Below are 17,946 nucleotides of genomic sequence, written 5' to 3'. Positions count from 1 at the left end.
TAATGGGTACAACCACACCGTTCTCTCCATTGGAAACTGCAGTGGTTCTCCCAAGGTCACAGATATGGCTTGACTATTTGTATAATTGTCTATATTTTTGCTCATATTTTTCCTATGGTCCTGCCTTTCTTGCTTTCTAAGTCATACCCACACTACTTCTGAATGTCTTTCCTTTTTTCCTCTTCTCTCAGGGCCCTGATGGAATTGGGGTTCAAAGCCCTCTAGTCATCTTCCCCTAACATCCTTTTTTGGGGTACAGAAGATGGGAGTTCTGGCCTCTGTAATTGCTTCTCAGATGGACATGGGTATTGGTAGGATATAAGGAGTTTTGTAGGATTTTCTTTTTTAATAACATTAAAAATATTTTGTTTTGGATACAGAACTTGAGGGGGAAAGGAAGTACGAGAGGGAGAAAGAATTAACTGCTTGTGAAGCATTCTCTTTGCAGGTGGGTGAGATGAGACCAGAAGCTTCAATCCTGGTTCTAGCACACTGTAATGTGTGTGTTCCAGCTGGCCCCCAGGATTTTCTTTTCTTTTTACATTTATTATTTTTGGTGCTAAAACCATGGAGTGATTCTGCCCCCCCCCTTTTGTTGCCCTTGTTTATCATTGTCGTTATTTCTGTTGTTGGATAGGACAGAGAAATGGAGAGAGGAGGGGAAAACGGGGTGAGAAAGATCTTGATTCCCGTCCGTGAGCTTTTTGCCATGTGCTGCGCCACCGGCTGGCTCTCGTTTTTTTTTTTTTTTTTAAAGCATTTATTAATGAAGTTGAGGAGGGAGGGCAGGCATAGGGAGAGAAAACATGAAGGAACCAGAATATCCCCCAGGCCCATGTATTGCTAGGGACTGAATTTAGTCCAGAATTTAATTTGCTGCTCTACCTCCCAGGAGAAACTTATTTAATTTAATTTATTTATTTATTTAGTCTCTTTTGTTGCCCTTATTGTTTCGTTGTTGCAGTTATTATTTTTGTTGTTACTGATGTCGTTGTTGTTGGATAGGACAGAGAGAAATGGAGAGGGGAGGGGAAGACAGAGGGGGAGAGAAAGACAGACACCTGCAGACCTGCTTCACCGCCTGTGAAGCGACTCCCCTGCAGGTGGGGAGGCGGGGGCTCGAACCGGGATCCTTACGCTGGTCCTTGGGCTTTGCGCCACATGCGCTTAACCCGCTGCGCTACCGCCCGACTCCCGAGAAACTTATTTTAATACCTTTTTTTGTCTTCTACGAATTTTACTGCTTAGTACTATGGGTAACGTGAGAACTGAGGTTTCTGGATGGTGAACAAGGAATGTTAGGTGTGAAGGACTTTAAGTTATGTGTAGAAAGGCTGCTGGAAATCATGGGCGTTTAAGCGGAACAAGGTATCTTGCCCTTTTGACTGTAAATCCTTTCAATACTGTAGAAGTGGTTATTTGCCCTGGAAACAGATGGTGATGGTTTTAACCAGACCACTTCTAGCTGCAGCTTATGATGGGTGCTAGGGATTGAACCTGGGACCATTGGTGCCTCAGGAGTGAGAGACATCTTATTCCTTTGGAGACAAAGTAATTTAAACTGTGCTTATGTACTCTCTATTTTTTGCTATTTTTTTTTTAAGAGGCCTTTTAATAGTTTTTGTGTCTCCTTGTTCCCTGCTAGGACTTTGGCTGATGGACTCAATCTCCCTCTTTTTTTTTTTTTTAAAGAGATTTTAAGAGAGAGGGGGGGAGTCGGGCGGTAGCACAGTGGGTTAAATGCATGTGGCACAAAGCGAAAGTACCCGCAGAAGGATTCTGGTTCAAGCCCCTGGCTCCCTACCTGCAGGGGAGACCCTTCATAGGCGGTGAAGCAGGTCTGCAGGTCTCTCCCCCTCTCTATCTTCCCCATCTCTCTCCATTTCTCTGTCCTATCCAACAACAATGACATCAATAACTACAACAATAAAACAAGGACAATAAATTTTAAAAAATTAAAGAAAAAAAGAGAGAGGGAGAGTGGTCCGGGAGGTGGTGCAGTGGATAAAGCACTGGACTGTCAAGTGTGAGGTCCTGAGTTCGGTCCCCAACAGCACATGTACCAGAGTGATGTCTGGTTCTTTCTCCTATCTTTCTCATGAATAAATAAATAAATTTTTTAAAAAAAGAGAGAAAGAACCAGATACCAGTCTGATACATGTACTTTCTGGGGCTTGAACTCAGGACCTCATGCTTGAGATTGTTCGGTGTTTTATCCACTGGACCACAGCTGACTTAGTCTTTGAAGTATTCTGTCAGTTAGGAGACTCTATCCTTAAATGATAGCAAGAATACATGGTTTCCTGGATAGTCAAATTTGATTTTTTTCAGATGCCCTCTCCTTTTAGATTTTTTTGAGTCTCATCAGTATTTTTGAAATAAAACAGTTAAAATATTTTCTTAATTTATTGGATAGAGACAGCCAGAAATCAAAAGGATTTGTAAAGAGGGAAAAAGATACCTGCAAACCTGCTTCCACCCCTGCAGGTGGGGACTTGGGACTTGAACCTTGGCCCTTGCACATTGTAACATGTGCATTCAACCAGGTGTACCATCACCTGACTCCTTCAATTTTTTTTTTTTTTTTTTTTTAAACTAGAGCACTGCTCAGCTCTGGCTTATGATGGTGTGGTGGATTGAACCTGGGACTTGAGAGCATGAGAGTCTCTTTGCATAAACATAATGCTATCTATCTACCCCTGCCCAAAATATTTTCTTCAGTGAAGTTGAAAGAAAACAGGAACATTCAAAGCTATTTTGGATGTTCATTCTCTAGCATCTTCATGGTGCTGTACTGAATTTTATTTTTATTATTGGATGGAGACAGAGATGGGGAGAGAGAGACACCTGCAACCCTGCTTCACCACTTGTGAAGCTTTCCCCTTGCAAATGGGGACCAGGGGCTCTAACCTGGATCCTGGAGCACTGTAATATGTGTACTTGACCAGGTGCGCCACTGACTGGCTCCTGATTTCATTTATTTTTATTCCTGTGTGTGAGAAAGAGACCAGAGCATTGCTCTGCCATCTGTTTGGTGGTGGAGCATCTGGTAGAATGCATACATTACCATGCACAAGAACCTGGGTTTAAACCCATTGGTCCCCACCTGCAGAGGGGACAATTCCATGATAGGAAGTAGTGCGTGCAGCAGGTGTCTTCTCTCTACTACTATTCCCCCCCCCCCCTCCAGTATCTTTGGTGGCAGTTAAAGAGTAATGGTGGGTGTGGGGAGGGGACAGTAAGGAGATTCTAATGTTTGAGGCTTCATATCCCAGGTTCAATCCACTATACCACTCCAGTCAGAGTTGAGCAGTGCTCTGGTGAAAAAAAAAAAGTGGGAAGAATGGATGATATAGGTATACTTTGAGAGGAGAAAAAAGTAGTGGGGCCAGAAATTAAGTTAGTAATGGCTGAAGGTTTTAGAAAAGGAAGTGTTGGTTCTCTATTTGGTTATTTTTTCGATAGAGACAGAGACACACTAGAAAGGGAGTGAAAGAGACCACTTCCTTCACCGTGGTGGGGATCTGTTTTTAATATCTTTGTTTATTGGATAGAGACATCCAGAAATAGGGAAGGAGGGTAATGAGAGAGGCAGAGAGCCACCTGTAGCCCTACTTCACCAATCATGAAGCTTTCCCCCTGTAGGTGGGGAGTGGGGGCTCGAACCTGGGTCCTTGTGGATTGTAACGTGATCAACAAGGTGCACTATCACTCAGACTTTTTTTTTTTTTAAACCAGAGCACTGCTCTGCTCTGGCTTTTGATGGTGATGGGGATTGAATGTGGGATTTGAGTTGCAGGCATACCTTTTTTTTTTGCCACTAGGATTATCACTGGGGCTCCCTGTCCTGTCAATACTGTGAAACCGCAGCTCCTGGTGGCGGTTTTTTTTTTTTTTGGGGGGGCATCCAGAGTTATTGCTGGGGCTCGTGCCTGCAGTCCAAATCCACTGCGCCTGGAGCTATATTTTCCCCATTTTGTTGCCCTCGTTGTTACCCTTGTTGTCGTTGTTATTGTTGTCGTTGCTGTTGCTGTTGTAGGATAGGACAGAGAGAAATCAAGAGAGGTGGGGAGACAGGGAAAGAAAGATAAATACCTGCAACCTGTTTCACCACCTGTGAAGCAACCCCCCTGCAGGTGGGGAGCCAGGGGTTCGAACCGGGATCCTTAGGCCAGTCCTGCACTTTGTGCCATGTGTGCTTAGCCCCCCACTGTGCTACCGAACTACTCCTTTTTTTTTTTTTCCTCAACTATTTTTTTTAGCTAGGACTGAAATTGAGAGGGGAGGGGAAAAGGAGAGAGGGGACCAGCTGGTAGCACAGCGAGTAAGCACACATGGCACTAAGCGCAAGGACAAGTGTAAGAGTCCTGGCCGGCTCTCGATTTTAGTGAAGCGCAGGTCTTTAGGTGTCTTATTTTTCTCTTCCCTCTGTCTTCCCCTCTCGATTTCTCTCTGTCCTATCCAACAACAATAACAATAATAGCAAGGGCAACAAATGGAAAAAATGGCCTCCAGGAGCAATGGATTCATAGTGCAGGCACTGAGCTCCAGTGATAACTCTGGAGGGAAAAAAAAAGAGAAAGGTTCGCTTTGTGAAGTGAACCACCCCCACCCTCCCAGGTGGGGAGTGGGGCTTTTGAACCCTGGGCCAGCATATAATAATGTGTTTCCAACCAGGCACTACTAGGCCCCCAGTAACTATTGTCCCCCCCCCTTTTTTTTTTTTTTACCAGAGCACTGCTCAGCTCTGACTTCTCATGGTGCTGGGGGATTGAACCTGGACTTTGGAGCCTCAGGCATGAGAGTCTCTTTGCATAATCATTATGCTATCTTCCCCACCTGTAACTATTGTTCATTACTAGGTTAAACAAATTTATTAGCCGTTAGAGAAAACAACTCTACAGCATGTTACTAAGTTAACAGTTGAACCATAGAGTAGCTGGTTTCCTAATTGAGACTATCACATGGTTTTTTGGTTCACATACAGAATGATTTGTATCGTTTTGTTCTGCATAGTTTATTTCTACATTCTGTTGGACTTTATTTACCAGAGCACTGGTTAGCTCTGCTTTATGGTGAAATGGGATCGGACCTGGGACTTCAGAGCTTTTGCATAACCGTTATGCTGTGTACCCCCTCCCCCCATTGTGTGAGGCAGATGTGATAACCACTACACTATGCAAACAAACATTCCCGGCTCTGGATTGCATGTGTTTATTGGCCTCTAGGGTTTCAGTGGGACTTGGTCTTCTAATTTTTAACACTATTGCCTGTAAACTTTTTCTCCAAATAGAAAATAAGAAATGGAGAGACATCACAGCACCATTCTGCTGAATTTGAAACTTAGCTTTTTGTGGTGCTTCCACGTGTCAGTGGGAATTTAAGCCTGAGTTCTGGTAAAGTGTAAAGTCTATGGAAAAAGCCATTTTCTAACCTCTACTGAACTACTTAATACAAAGGAATGGCAGTGTATTTGAAATCGCTGTTTTATAAATTTAAACACATCTATCACCCAGAGTGTTTGCTCTCAGCCCCAGAATTTCTTATTCAGTAGTCTGGATGAAACCTGGGAATTTGTAATTTTTAAACAATTTTTTTTAAAAAACTTATTTAATTTTATTTATTCCCTTTTGTTGCCCTTGTTGTTTTATTGTTGTTGTTATTGATGTCATTGTTGTTGGATAGGACAGAGAGAAATGGAGAGAGGAGGGGAAGACAGAGAAGGGGAGAGAAAGAAAGAGAGACACCTGCAGACCTGCTTCACCACCTGTGAAGCTACTCCCCTGTAGGTGGGGGAGCTGGGGTCTAGAACCGGGATCCTTAAGCCGGTCCTTGCACTTTGCACCACCTGTGCTAAACAATTTTTTAAAAATATATTTAATACTATTGGATAGAGACAGAGAAATTGAGAGGGGGAGAGGGAGCTAGATAGGGAAAGAGACAGACATCTGCAGCCCTGCTTCACCACTTGTGAAGCTTTGCCTTTGCAGGTGGGAACCAGGGCTTGAACCTGGGTTTTTGAGCATTGTAATGTTTTCACTTAATCAAGTGAGCCACCACCTGGCCCCCAATAATTTACATTTCTTTTTATTTTTACCAGAGCACTGTTCAGCTCTGGCTTATGGTGTTGTGGGGGATTGAACCTGAAACCTTGGAACCTCAGGCAGGAAAGTCTCTTTGCAAAACCATTATGCACTCTCCCCTACCCAAATTATTTTTACCAGTGCACTGTTCAGCTCTGGTTTATGGTGGTGCTAGGGATTGAACCTGGGACTTTGGGGCCTCAGGCATGAGAGTCTCTTTGCATAACCATTATCTACCCTTCCCCAAGAATTTTCAGTTGTAACAAGTTCCTAGCTTGTTGTTTCTGATATAGGGACCATGCTTTGATACTCACCTACCCAGACCAACACAAGATCTCTGCTATGTATTTGTCTGAGTATATGTAATAGTGAACCAAAGTCCCTTTGTTTCAAATATCGTGATGATAAATTCCTGGCATCCAGGAGATCTTGTATTTATTGGTGCCTTTCAGTTGTCATTGTGTAGTCTTTCTGATAATAAGTTTTAAGGTTTTCCCAAATGAGGGCTATCCCTTTGGACTTTGTACCCGGGATCTTGCTTTACTGAAGAATTAAGAACGGGAAAAATGTGATTTTTTTTTTTTTTTTTACCTTAAGGCTTTTGCTTTTTTATTATTTATTTACTTAACTATGGATAGCGATAGAGAGAAATTAAGCAGGGAATAAGGGGAGATAGAGAGGGAAAGAAGCAGAGAGACACCAGCAGCCCTGCTTCACCACTCATGAAGCTTTTCCCCTTTAGGCGGGTGCCAGGGGCTTGAACCCAGGTCCTTGCGTACTGTCACGTGTGCTCTCGACTAGGTGTGCCACGACCTGGTCCCTATTTTATTTGATAGTGACAGAGAAATCCTGAGGGAAGGGGAAGATAGAGGGAGAACAACAGACCCCTGTAGCACTGCTTTACGGCTTGCGAAGCTTTCTTCCTGCATGTGGGGACGGGAGGCTTGAAACTGTGGCCTTGTGCATTGTAACATAAGAACTTAACTGGGTGCATCACTCAGTGTGGTGCCCAGGATATATATAACTCACAACTACCTACCTACCTACTTTCCTTTTTTATTTCTGCTTTACTTTTTAAAATTGTTTTAGATGCTTACATTTCCTTTTTTATTTTTTAAATATTTATTAATGAGAAACATAAGAGAGAGAACCAGGCATCACCCTGGTACATGTGCTGCCGGGGATTGAACTCAGTCCCTCATGCTTAAGAGTCTGATGCTTTTTCCACTGCATCACCTCCTGGACCACTATTTTTTTTTTTTTTTTTAATTTACTATTGGATAGAGATAGAAATTGGGGTGGAGGGGTAGAGGGAGAGAGACAGACACCTGCAGTCCTGCTTCACCACTGAAGCTTTCTCCCCATAGGTGGGGACCAGTGATTTGAGCCCTTGTCCTTGTGCGCACTGTGTGATGTGTGCGTCTCATCTGATGAGCCTTCACCTGGTCCCCAAGACCCTGTTCTTTGAAGTCTTGTGCTCTTGCTGCCGTTTTCCAAGCTTCAGGAAACTCATTTCTCATGAGCAAGCCTCTCTTTAAAAAAAAAATCACATTAAGCGCAGGTGGCGCAAAGCGCAAGGACCGGCATAAGGATCCCAGTTTGAACCCAGCTCCCCACCTGCAGGGGAGTCGCCTCACAGGCAGTGAAGCAGGTCTGCAGGTGTCTTTCTCTCCCCCTCTCTGTCTTCCCCTCCTCTCTGTTTCTCTCTGTCCTATCCAACAACGATGACAATAATAACTACAAGAATAAAACAAGGGCAACAAAAGGGAATAAATAAATAAAATATTTTTAAAAAATCACAGCTCTTAAATGATTGTAGTTTTCGAAGCTACAATCATTGTTTTAGAACTAGATAAAATAAAAATAAAAATAGATAAACTAAAAAATAGAGCTTTGATAAAATGCACTCATTCATAGTAGCCTTTTGTATACCTTTTGACTATAGGATATTCTAGAAGATGCGTGCTGTGAAGCTGAGTTATTTTATTTCCCTTTTAAATTTCTGTTATTGCAGTATATCTCTAAAGCTCACACCATTTTCTTTTTTAAAAAAATATTTATTTATTTTCCCTTTTTTTGCCCTTAGTTTTTTTTTGTAGTTACTGTTGTTATTGATGTCATCATTGTTAGATAGGACAGAGAAATGGAGAGAGGAGAGGAGGACAGAGACAGGGAGAGAAAGACAGACACCTGCAGACCTGTTTCACTGCTTGTGAAGCGACTCCCCTGCAGGTGGGGAGCAAGGGGCTCGAACTGGGGTCCTTACGCTGGTCCTTGCGCTTTGTGCCACATGCACTTAACCCGCTGCGCTACCACCCGACTCCCACAGCATTTTCTTAAACACATGGCTTTCTCATGCACATGTGTGACTAGAAAAGAGCATACAGTGTGTGTGTGTCTACTCCCAAGAATCCTGGGAAACAGCAAATTCTGTTAATTCAAATACATGCTTGATGCCTGGGTTGGGATGACTCAATATGACAATAGTACTGTTGACTAGAACTTGTTTATTTTTTTTAAGGATTTTATTTATTAATGAGAAAGATAGAAAAGAGAGAGAAAGAACCAAGATACCATTCTGGTACATGTGCTACCAAGTATTCAACTTGGGAACTTATGCTTGAGAGCCGAATGTTTTATCCACTTTGCCAACTCCTTGCCCAGAAATCTTAATAGAGGAATTCTGACTTTAATATTGAATACTAAGTAACAATGAAAAGAAATGTACAGTTTTATTCCTGTAATAAAATGAATATACTCTGTTGATGTCTAGAACTTTCTGACACATTTGAACACATCCTTTGCACTTGGTATTATGCTTGTCAGATCAGTGTTAACAAAACCTGAATTTTCAATCAGTGCATTTGAATTTATTAATGAGATGAAGAGGAGGGTGGGGGAGAATAAAATTATCGTACTGACCTGGCAGTTCCAGGGCTGTGACTCAGGACTTAGTGCTTGAGAATCTAGTGCTTCATCTATTGGCTAGATTTGGATTTCTGTACCTGTCTGACTGAGGCTTAACAATAAAATAGGATATATTCATTCACCTCTAATTTCCTGTTTTAGGTACAATTTATTTTATTTATTTTGCCACCAGTGTTATCACTGGGGTTTGGTGCTAGCACTAGAGACCTACTGCTGCTGCTGGCCTTTTTTGCCTTTATTTTTTTTTCCCCCTTTCTGTTTTCATTAGATAGGACAGATGGGAATTGAGAGGGTTGGGGGTGAGGAGAGGGAGAGAAAGAGAAGCCACCTGACGAGCTGCTTCACCACTTGTGAGGCCACCCCCTTGCTGGTGGGGAGACACCTGCTTGAATGGGATCTTTGCACGAGTTCTTCTTGCTCTTTGTACTATGTGCACTTAGCTTGACCTGGTGCACTACCCTAGCCCCAGAGCGATACTTTGTACTTTGTTTCTTGATTATTATTATTATTTTATTTTTGATGGTTAGAGTAAGGAGGATGTTAAGTTTCACATGTTAAGTTGATTGTAGCTACCAGTATTTTAAGTCTCCCTTGTATTTTCACATTTCTACTTATTTAGTCTCCTTTGCTCCTTTTTCTTTTTAATATTTTCTTTTTAAAAAGAGAGAGAAAGACCACATGACTGCTCAGCTCTGGCTTATGATAGTGCTGGGGATTGAAGCCAGAACCTTTGAGTATTTCTTGTATAGTATTTCTTGAGTATCTCTTTCTAGCAGTGGTAGCATAGAAAAATCTCCAAAATTTTTATCTTAGCAGAAAATCCAGAGGTTAGTTTTCTACTCATTCTCATAAACTTCATTCCATCTGTGAGAAAGTAACAAAACGGTTGACAATTGTTTTAAAAAAGAAAATTTAGGTGGAGGGTAGATAGTATACCAGTTATGCAAAGAGACTCATGCCTGAGGCTCCTAAGTCCCAGGTTCAGTCCTACGTACCATCGTCAACCGGAGCTGACTGGCAAAAAAAAAAAAAAGAGAGAGAATATAGTAGTTTTATTTAGGGGAAAAAATACTTTATATCACATATCACTTGACTTCTTTTGTGGGGAAAAGGAGAGGTAAACATTACCATGTTGTAAAGTAATATGCCCATTTTGGTAAATAAAGCAAGCTCCTAACTAAATTGTGACTCACCTGCATGGGTAGGAACCATATGCCTGGGTCATCTGCAGACCATTTATGAGAACCCTAGAGAATAAGCAGTTTTGTGTCATGGAAGTATAATATTTGGTTTTACTCTTTAGAGTATCATTCTTTATTAGCTCACTGTTAATTAAATTATAATGTTAAGAGCAAGATTTGAGACAAATTATGTAAGTTGTTTTAAAGATCTAACTTACGAGAGATCAGAATGCAGTTCTTTTGGTATGAGATTGCACCTAGGGCTTTGCACATTTAAGTCCTGTGCTTTGAGCTGCCTCCTTGATGATGAGCTAAGCTGATATATATACTCTTTAAGTATGTAATGTGATCTCTTTTTTTCTTTAAATTTAGGGCAAACTTGATGATTACCAGGAACGGATGAACAAAGGGGAGAGGCTTAACCAAGATCAACTGGTAAAAAAAAAAATGATTAATTTATGCCCACAGTTTTAATAAAGAGTTAATCTGTATGTTTTCAGTAAAAATGGGCTTTTTCTTTGTTATTTTAGGATGCTGTATCTAAATACCAGGAAGTCACAAATAACTTGGAGTTTGCAAAAGAATTACAGAGGAGTTTCATGGCTTTAAGTCAAGATGTAAGTAAAAAGACAATATGTACATTTGTGAAATACTAAAAATGAAACAGGCAGTTTTCACATTGAAGGGGATAATCTGTTTTTACATTATCACTGGTTAGTTGTGTTCACAGTGAGAGAATTCTTTCCAGTTATATCTAGGGTACTTTCCACTTCTGTTTAATGATACAGGACCGAATAAAATAAAAACATTTAATGAGAGCTAAACTGGAGCATTGCTTTAACATACAGTGGGCACCAACGGTTGAACTCTTGAGCCATATGCATGCATGGCCTGTACCTTATCATTGAGCCATCTCCCCAGCTGCTTTTATGTAGTTTTCTTTTTTTTCCTCCACCAGCATTATTACTGGGGCTCGGTGTTTACACTAAGAATAATATGCTGCTCCTGGTGAACATTTTTTTCCTTTTTTTTTTGTTTTTTTGTTTTTTTGTTGGATAGGACAGAGAGAAATTGGGGGGGTGAGGAAGAGTGAAAGACACCTGCTTCACTGCTTGTGAAGCAACCCCCTTGCAGGTAGGGAGATTGGGACTTGAACCACGATCCTTGCGTACATAGGTCCTTGTGCTTTATACTGTGTGCTTAACCCGGTGTGTCACTGCCAAGCCCCTTCTCTTCTCCTCTCTTCTCCTCTCCTCTCTCTTCCCCTCCCCTTCCCTTCTCTTTTCTTTCCTCTTCTTTATTGTTCTTTAAATTTATTTATTTTCCCTTTTATTGCCCTTATAATTATTGATGTTGTCATTATTGGATAGGACAGAGGAATGGAGAGAAGGGGAGGGAAAGATAGACATCTGCAGACCTGCTTCACCGCCTGTGAAGCGACTCCCCTGCAGGTTGGGGAGGGGGGCCCTCGAACTGGGGTCCTCACTTATACCAGTCCTTGTGCTTTGCACTACGTGCACTTAACCCACTGCACTACCACCTGACCTCCTTTTTTAAAAAATATTTCCTTTTGTTGCCCTTGTTTTATTGTTGTAGTTACTGTTATTGATGTCATTGTTTGATAGGACAGAGAGAAATGGAGTGAGATGGGGAAGACGGGGAGAGAAAGACAGACACCTGCAGACCTGCTTCACCACTTGTGAAGTGACTCCCCTGCAGGTGGGGAGCCGGGGGCTCGAACTGGGATCCTTATGCCAGTCCTTGCACTTTGCGCCACATGCACTTAACCTGCTGTGCTACGGCCCAACCCCCCCCCCCCCCCTTTAACCTCCCTCTTCTTTCTATCAGGGATTTATTTGTGCCTGCAAAATTCTGTTGTTCCTAGTAGCCTTTTACATTTACTTTCTTATCCTTTAATCACAGATAGAGACAGAGAGGGGAGAGACATCATAGGAATTCTCATGAAGTTTCCTGTGAGCATGGTGCTTCTCTGGAACCAGTGATTCCACCCCCTTAGTCCTTATGTAAGGAAAATGCGCACTCTTGTTAGTTGAGCTATCTTCTGGCTCTGGCTCTGGAGAGTACTGTCTATTATGCCTAATGACTGTTTTAAAATTACGTTAACTGTCAGAAAATGGAGACTTGCTTATGTAATTGGATACTCTTCTTCCCATATACTGATACCTTGCTTCCATATCACGTCTTAACTCATGGAGCAAAGTGTACCTTGGGGTCTGGGTGGTAGTGGCCTACCTGGCCGAGTGCGCATGTGCAGGTCCCCAGCCACAGGGGGGAAGCTCCATAAGCAGGGAAGTAGTTTTCCATGGTTTCTCCCCCGTTTTTTTTTTTTTTTCTTTTCTCTCTTTTTTTTCTATCTCTATCCAGTAAGTAATAAGTAAACTATTTTAAATGTCTTCATTACATCAGTCCTGAAATTTTGAAACTAATTTTGATGTCTTACATTCTTCTGAAGATTCAGAAAACAATAAAGAAGACAGCACGGAGGGAACAACTTATGAGAGAAGAAGCGGAACAGAAACGTTTAAAAACTGTACTCGAGCTGCAATATGTTCTGGACAAGCTGGGAGACGATGAGGTGCGAGCTGACCTGAAACAGGGTTTGAATGGAGTGCCGATACTGTCTGAAGAGGAACTGTCATTACTGGATGAATTCTACAAACTAGCAGACCCTGAGCGGGACATGAGCTTGAGGTAGAGTAGTATCTGGTGATGAGAATATTGAAACACTAAGTTCACAACCCAGATATTAACCAGTTATTTATTATTATCATAAGGTTGAATGAACAGTACGAACATGCCTCCATTCATCTCTGGGACTTGCTGGAAGGGAAGGAAAAGTCTGTATGTGGAACAACCTGTGAGTACCACAGATGCCTTTGATTTTTGTAACTTAAGGTTTTTTTTTTTTTTTTTTTTAATTTTAACTTTTTCAAAATAGATTTAAAAAAACTACTTGATAGGACAGGGAAATTGAGAGAGAAGGGGAGGTAGAGCGGGAAAGAGAAATCCAGCTGCACACTGCTTCTCCACTTGGATGTGAAGTTTACCCTCTGCAGACGTGTAACTAAGACAACTAAAATCAATTTTCCTATTTAAGAGTACTGTTGATTGAAGACATTTTAGAACCATATAAATAACATTTGCCTGCTGCTTGCTTTTGTACCCCATACATGATCATTTATTTGCCTTGCTATTATTTAGATATATACTTTTTCTGAGCTCTAAACAAAGCTGAAATCAAGTCTAGTTTTTCTTTTCTTTCTCCTTCCTTCCTACCTACCTACCTACCTACTAACTTATTTATGCATGAGAAAGATAGGTGGAGAGAGAGAGAAAGGACCAGACATCACTCTGCATGTTCTGCCAGGGCTTGAACTTGGGACCTCATCATTGAGAATCCAATGATTTATCCACTGCGCCACTTCCTGGACCACATAGTCTAGTTTTCTATGTGTGAGCTCCTTAAACCTCAAAACAGGGAGCTAGCTGTACACTGACTTAAAGAGGGAGATATTTGAATCTTACCACCACAGTATATAAGGGACTTTAGATTTTGTTAAATCTGTTAAGTTAAATAGACTGTCTTTGCTAATAAAGTTGATTTAGGGAAGTAGGTTTTTTTTTTTCCTTTTTTTCTTTTTTTTTTGCTTGTTCTGTTTGGTTTTTGATGAGCTTGGATTCACTACTCTTTCACTCAGAGGGGGAAACACTATGGCACCAAAGCTTCTTCTAGTACCATAACACTTCCATGTGGTGCTGTGACTTGAACCTGGGCTATTTTCATGACAGGACAGACTCCCTACCCGGTGAGCTATACCTCCAGCCCCGGGGAAGTAGACCTTTGAACATGTTAAGGTAAAAATAAACAAACAATTGTTGATATGGTGCTTTTAGTAATTTGTTGAGGAGAAATTAAATTGAATTAATAAACTTTAATTAGCAAAACTGGTGCTATTTGGAATGTATGTGATTTAAGGAAATGGAGAAATAAAGTATGAGAAACCAATCAGTATTTGTATCAGAAAGTTTTTTTTTTATTTTACTTGTGCTACTGTTCTTAGTTTCTTTTCATTCTACAATTTCTACTGAATTTTCATCACTTGGAGTTTGAAAAGTCATTGGCATTCATATAAACTTGCCATGTGAATAAACAGTTTTAAGTCTGATTAAATTTTCATGGACAATATTAAGGTATAATGAGTTCAAACACAAAGCTTGTTTTGATGTTTCTTTGCTCTTTTCCTTCCTTTCCTCCTTTCTTCCTTTCCTCCTCCCTTTTCTCTCTGTCTTTATCCCTCGTCCCCCCCCCCCCCCCCCCCCCCGTTCTCTGTCTTTTAGTAGAGAGGCAGAGAGAGTTCACCTAACGGAAGGCTCCTTCAGTGCACTGGGAGTCAAGCTCAAACACATGCCAGGTCGTGCACATGGCAGAGCAGCACACTGTTTGGAGTTACAGAATTCTATTAGGAGTCTTAATTCCACACTGCCCGTCATGAGCTCTGTGTCCCCACTCCCCTGTAGTGGAAAGTGCAGTAGTTCTTTCAAGGTAGCACGAAATGGTTGACTATATATGTCAATGTTCTTTTTTGGCCCAGCCTTCACTTTTTTTTATATATTTATTTATTCCCTTTTGTTTTCCTTGTTTTATTGTTGTGGTTATTATTAATGTCATTGTTGGATAGGAAAGAGAGAAATGGAGAGAGGAGGGGAAGACAGAGGGGAAAAGAGAGACACCTGCAGACCTGCTTCACCGCCTGTGAAGCGACTCCCCTGCAAGTAGGGAGCCGGGGGCTCCAACCAGGATCCTTACTCCAGTCCTTGAGCTTTGCGCCACCCGCTGCACTACCGCCCAACTCCCCAGCCTTCACTTTTTATTTTCTTTGCCTCCAGGGTTATCGCTGGGGCTTGGTGCCTGCACTATGAATCCACTGCTCCAAAACAAATTTGCTAAAAATACATTTTAATACAAACAAGTTCTTGTCTCATCACTTTCTAATCTCCATTCCAGGTGGAATTTGACATTTTTGTTGATGGGTTTATCCCTCCCCTCTCCTTCCTTCCTTCCTTCCTTCCTTCCTTCCTTCCTTCCTTCCTTCCTTCCGCCACCAGGGTTATTGCTAAGGATTAGTTCCTGCAAGACTACTGGTGGCTATTTTTTTTTCTTTTTCCTTGAGAGAAAGAGAGGTGGGGTGAGCAGAGAGAAAGGGAGCCACACTGTAGCACCACTGCATGTCTTGTGAAGGTTCCCTCTTATAGACACTCCCATGTGATGGCCCTAGGCTCAAACCCGGGTTCTCTCTCGTACAATGTAGTGTGCACTCTGTTGGGTGAGCCACCTGCTGGCTGTGTGTGACCCTGCACCCCAACCCCAGTCTCCCCCTGCCCCCACATATTGTGTAGGATGCTGAATCTTATTAAGTTAGACATCCTCAGCCTAATGTTTAAACTTACCTTTTTCTTTTCTCTGAAGATAAAGCTCTAAAGGAAATTGTTGAGCGTGTTTTCCAGTCAAACTATTTTGACAGCACCCACAACCACCAGAATGGAATATGTGAGGAGGAAGACACAGCCTCAGCACCTATAGTTGAAGACCAGGTAGCTGAAGCTGGTGAGTGTTTCAGTGATTGTAAACTTTAGTTAAGGAGGCCAGGTGGTGGCAGGCTCACCTGGTTGAGTGCACCTGTTAAAATGCACAAGGACCCAGGTTTAAGTCCCTGGACTTCCCTCTGTGAATGGTGAAGCAGTGCTGCAGGTGTCTCTGTTTCCCTCTCCCTCTTCCTTTCTCTATTTCTGGCTGTCTATATCCAATAAATAAATATCTAAATTGAAAACAATTAAAAATTATAGTTAAGGTTCTTGGTTTTACTTTCCATTGCCACATGTTCAACCTGTATATTCATTTGGTCACATAGATTTTTAAAAATTAACTTCTAAGGAAGAAAGGTTTCTGAGATTGAACCCAGGACCTCACACATGCATGTCTGATGTTTTAATATCTTCAGCTATCTACCTGGTCTAGTATATTCAGATTTTTTTTCCTTTAATTGCTTTACTGGGGGATTATCATTCGACAGTAAATACAATAGTTTGCACATGCATAACATTTTTCAGTTTTCCACATAGCAATACAACCCCCACTAGGTCCTCTGTCATCCTTTTTGGATCTGATATTCAGATTTTTAAGGAACCTTAAGTATGACAAAATATTCCCAGAGGTATTAAGTATCAGTCATTTTTCTTACTCTTGGATTACTACCATCACAGGTGCTTTTCTTGGTGTAATACTGCTTGATGAAGGGGAAATGCTACATGCTTTTCAAATAGGTTTTTGACAGACGTCCCATGTTGTTGTTTACCATGCCAGTATCTGAAGTATATAGTATAGTTTATTTTCATGGTAGGGAAATTATCATTTTGAGATATAAATTCCTCAGTCGTGTTTAAGTACTTAAGAATTTTTTTATTTTAAAGATCTTATTTGTTACTTAAGAAAGGAGGGAGGAAGGGAGGGAAGGAGAGAGAGAGAGAGAGAGAGAGAGAACCAGTTATCACTCTGGTACATGTGCTTCGGTGGATGCACTTGGGACCCCATGCTTGAGAGTCCAATTCTTTATCCACTGCACTACTTCCCGGACCACCCTTAAGCATTTTTGTTGTTTGAAACACCAGAGCACTGCACAACTCTGGCTTACGGTGTTTTAGATGACCCACATAGTCAACGACTGCCACCTCTCCAGATTCAAAGGAGGTCTTGAAACTTTACATCAGGCTCAACCTGACGCTGTTGACTGGCTACGGAAGAAGGGCAAACGCTAGAAGAAGAAGGGGATTGAACCTGGAAATTGAAGTCTTAGACTTGAAAGTTTTTGTATAGCCATTATGTTGTCTCCCCTGTCCCTTTAGTACTTTCATGGGAACTTAAAATTGAGTGAAATCTTGAGTATGGCTAGAAGCATTGTTGGAGTATTAGGTTAACAGTATGGATTCTAAAATTTGGCTATCTGCACTGAAATCTTAAGTTTTTCTTTTATTTAAAGATAAATAAAAAAGTACTGTCCAATTTTTGTAGAAGTACAAGTAATTATGCTTGGGATCTCAGGCATGAAAGATACAAAGAACCGGACATAACTTTGGTACATGTGCTGCCGAGGATCTAACTCAAGACCTCATGCTTGGAGAGTCCACTGCTTTATTTATTGTGCCACCTCCCAGCCCACTCTCCCTTAGGTTCTTCATTTAGAAAGCAATAGATGAATTTATGTATAAAGTTCCTGGCACAAAATGTGTACATCATAGTGGTAGCTGATTGATGGTTGCAGATTACTATATACTACTGTCTTTTTTCTTCCTCCTTCCCTTCTTCCTACCCCCTTTCCCTCTCCCTCCTCTCTGTCTTTGTCTCATGTGAAATGCTATTTTTTTCATGTTGTAAATAACAGTTTTTGAGAAACCATTTCCAGATAGAAGTTTTCATTATTATTTTATTTAAAAAAGGAGACATTAACAAAACCATAGGACAAGAGAGGTACAACGCCACACAATTCCCACCACCAGATCTCCACATCCCATCCCCTCCCCTGTTAGCTTTCCCATTTTTTATCTTTCTGGGAATATGGACCCAAGGTCATTGTGGGATGGATGCAGGAGGTGGAAGGTCTGGGTTCTGTAGTTGCTTCCCTGCTGAACAAGGGCCAGAAATAAATAAATTAATAAGTTAGCTCTTATTAATTTATTTT

At 41.4% G+C, this 17,946-nt stretch overlaps 1 protein-coding gene across 2 annotated transcripts in view; it reads left to right on the top strand.

Moving 5' to 3' along the window:
• The window catches only part of CAPRIN1 (cell cycle associated protein 1), a 43,249-nt gene that overhangs the window by 9,560 nt on the left and 15,743 nt on the right, over nt 1–17,946 (top strand). For both annotated transcript variants that reach the window (XM_007521809.3, XM_060176618.1), the window contains 5 exons: nt 10,565–10,627; nt 10,723–10,809; nt 12,666–12,904; nt 12,988–13,070; nt 15,681–15,818. In XM_007521809.3, the coding sequence (XP_007521871.1) occupies nt 10,565–10,627; nt 10,723–10,809; nt 12,666–12,904; nt 12,988–13,070; nt 15,681–15,818 (610 nt within the window). The remainder of the gene's footprint in view (nt 1–10,564; nt 10,628–10,722; nt 10,810–12,665; nt 12,905–12,987; nt 13,071–15,680; nt 15,819–17,946) is intronic.

This window comes from Erinaceus europaeus, chromosome 17 (genome assembly GCF_950295315.1).
Source record: "Erinaceus europaeus chromosome 17, mEriEur2.1, whole genome shotgun sequence".
NCBI classification, from domain to species: Eukaryota; Metazoa; Chordata; class Mammalia; order Eulipotyphla; family Erinaceidae; genus Erinaceus; species Erinaceus europaeus.
This window is presented reverse-complemented; position numbering and strand designations above follow the sequence as displayed.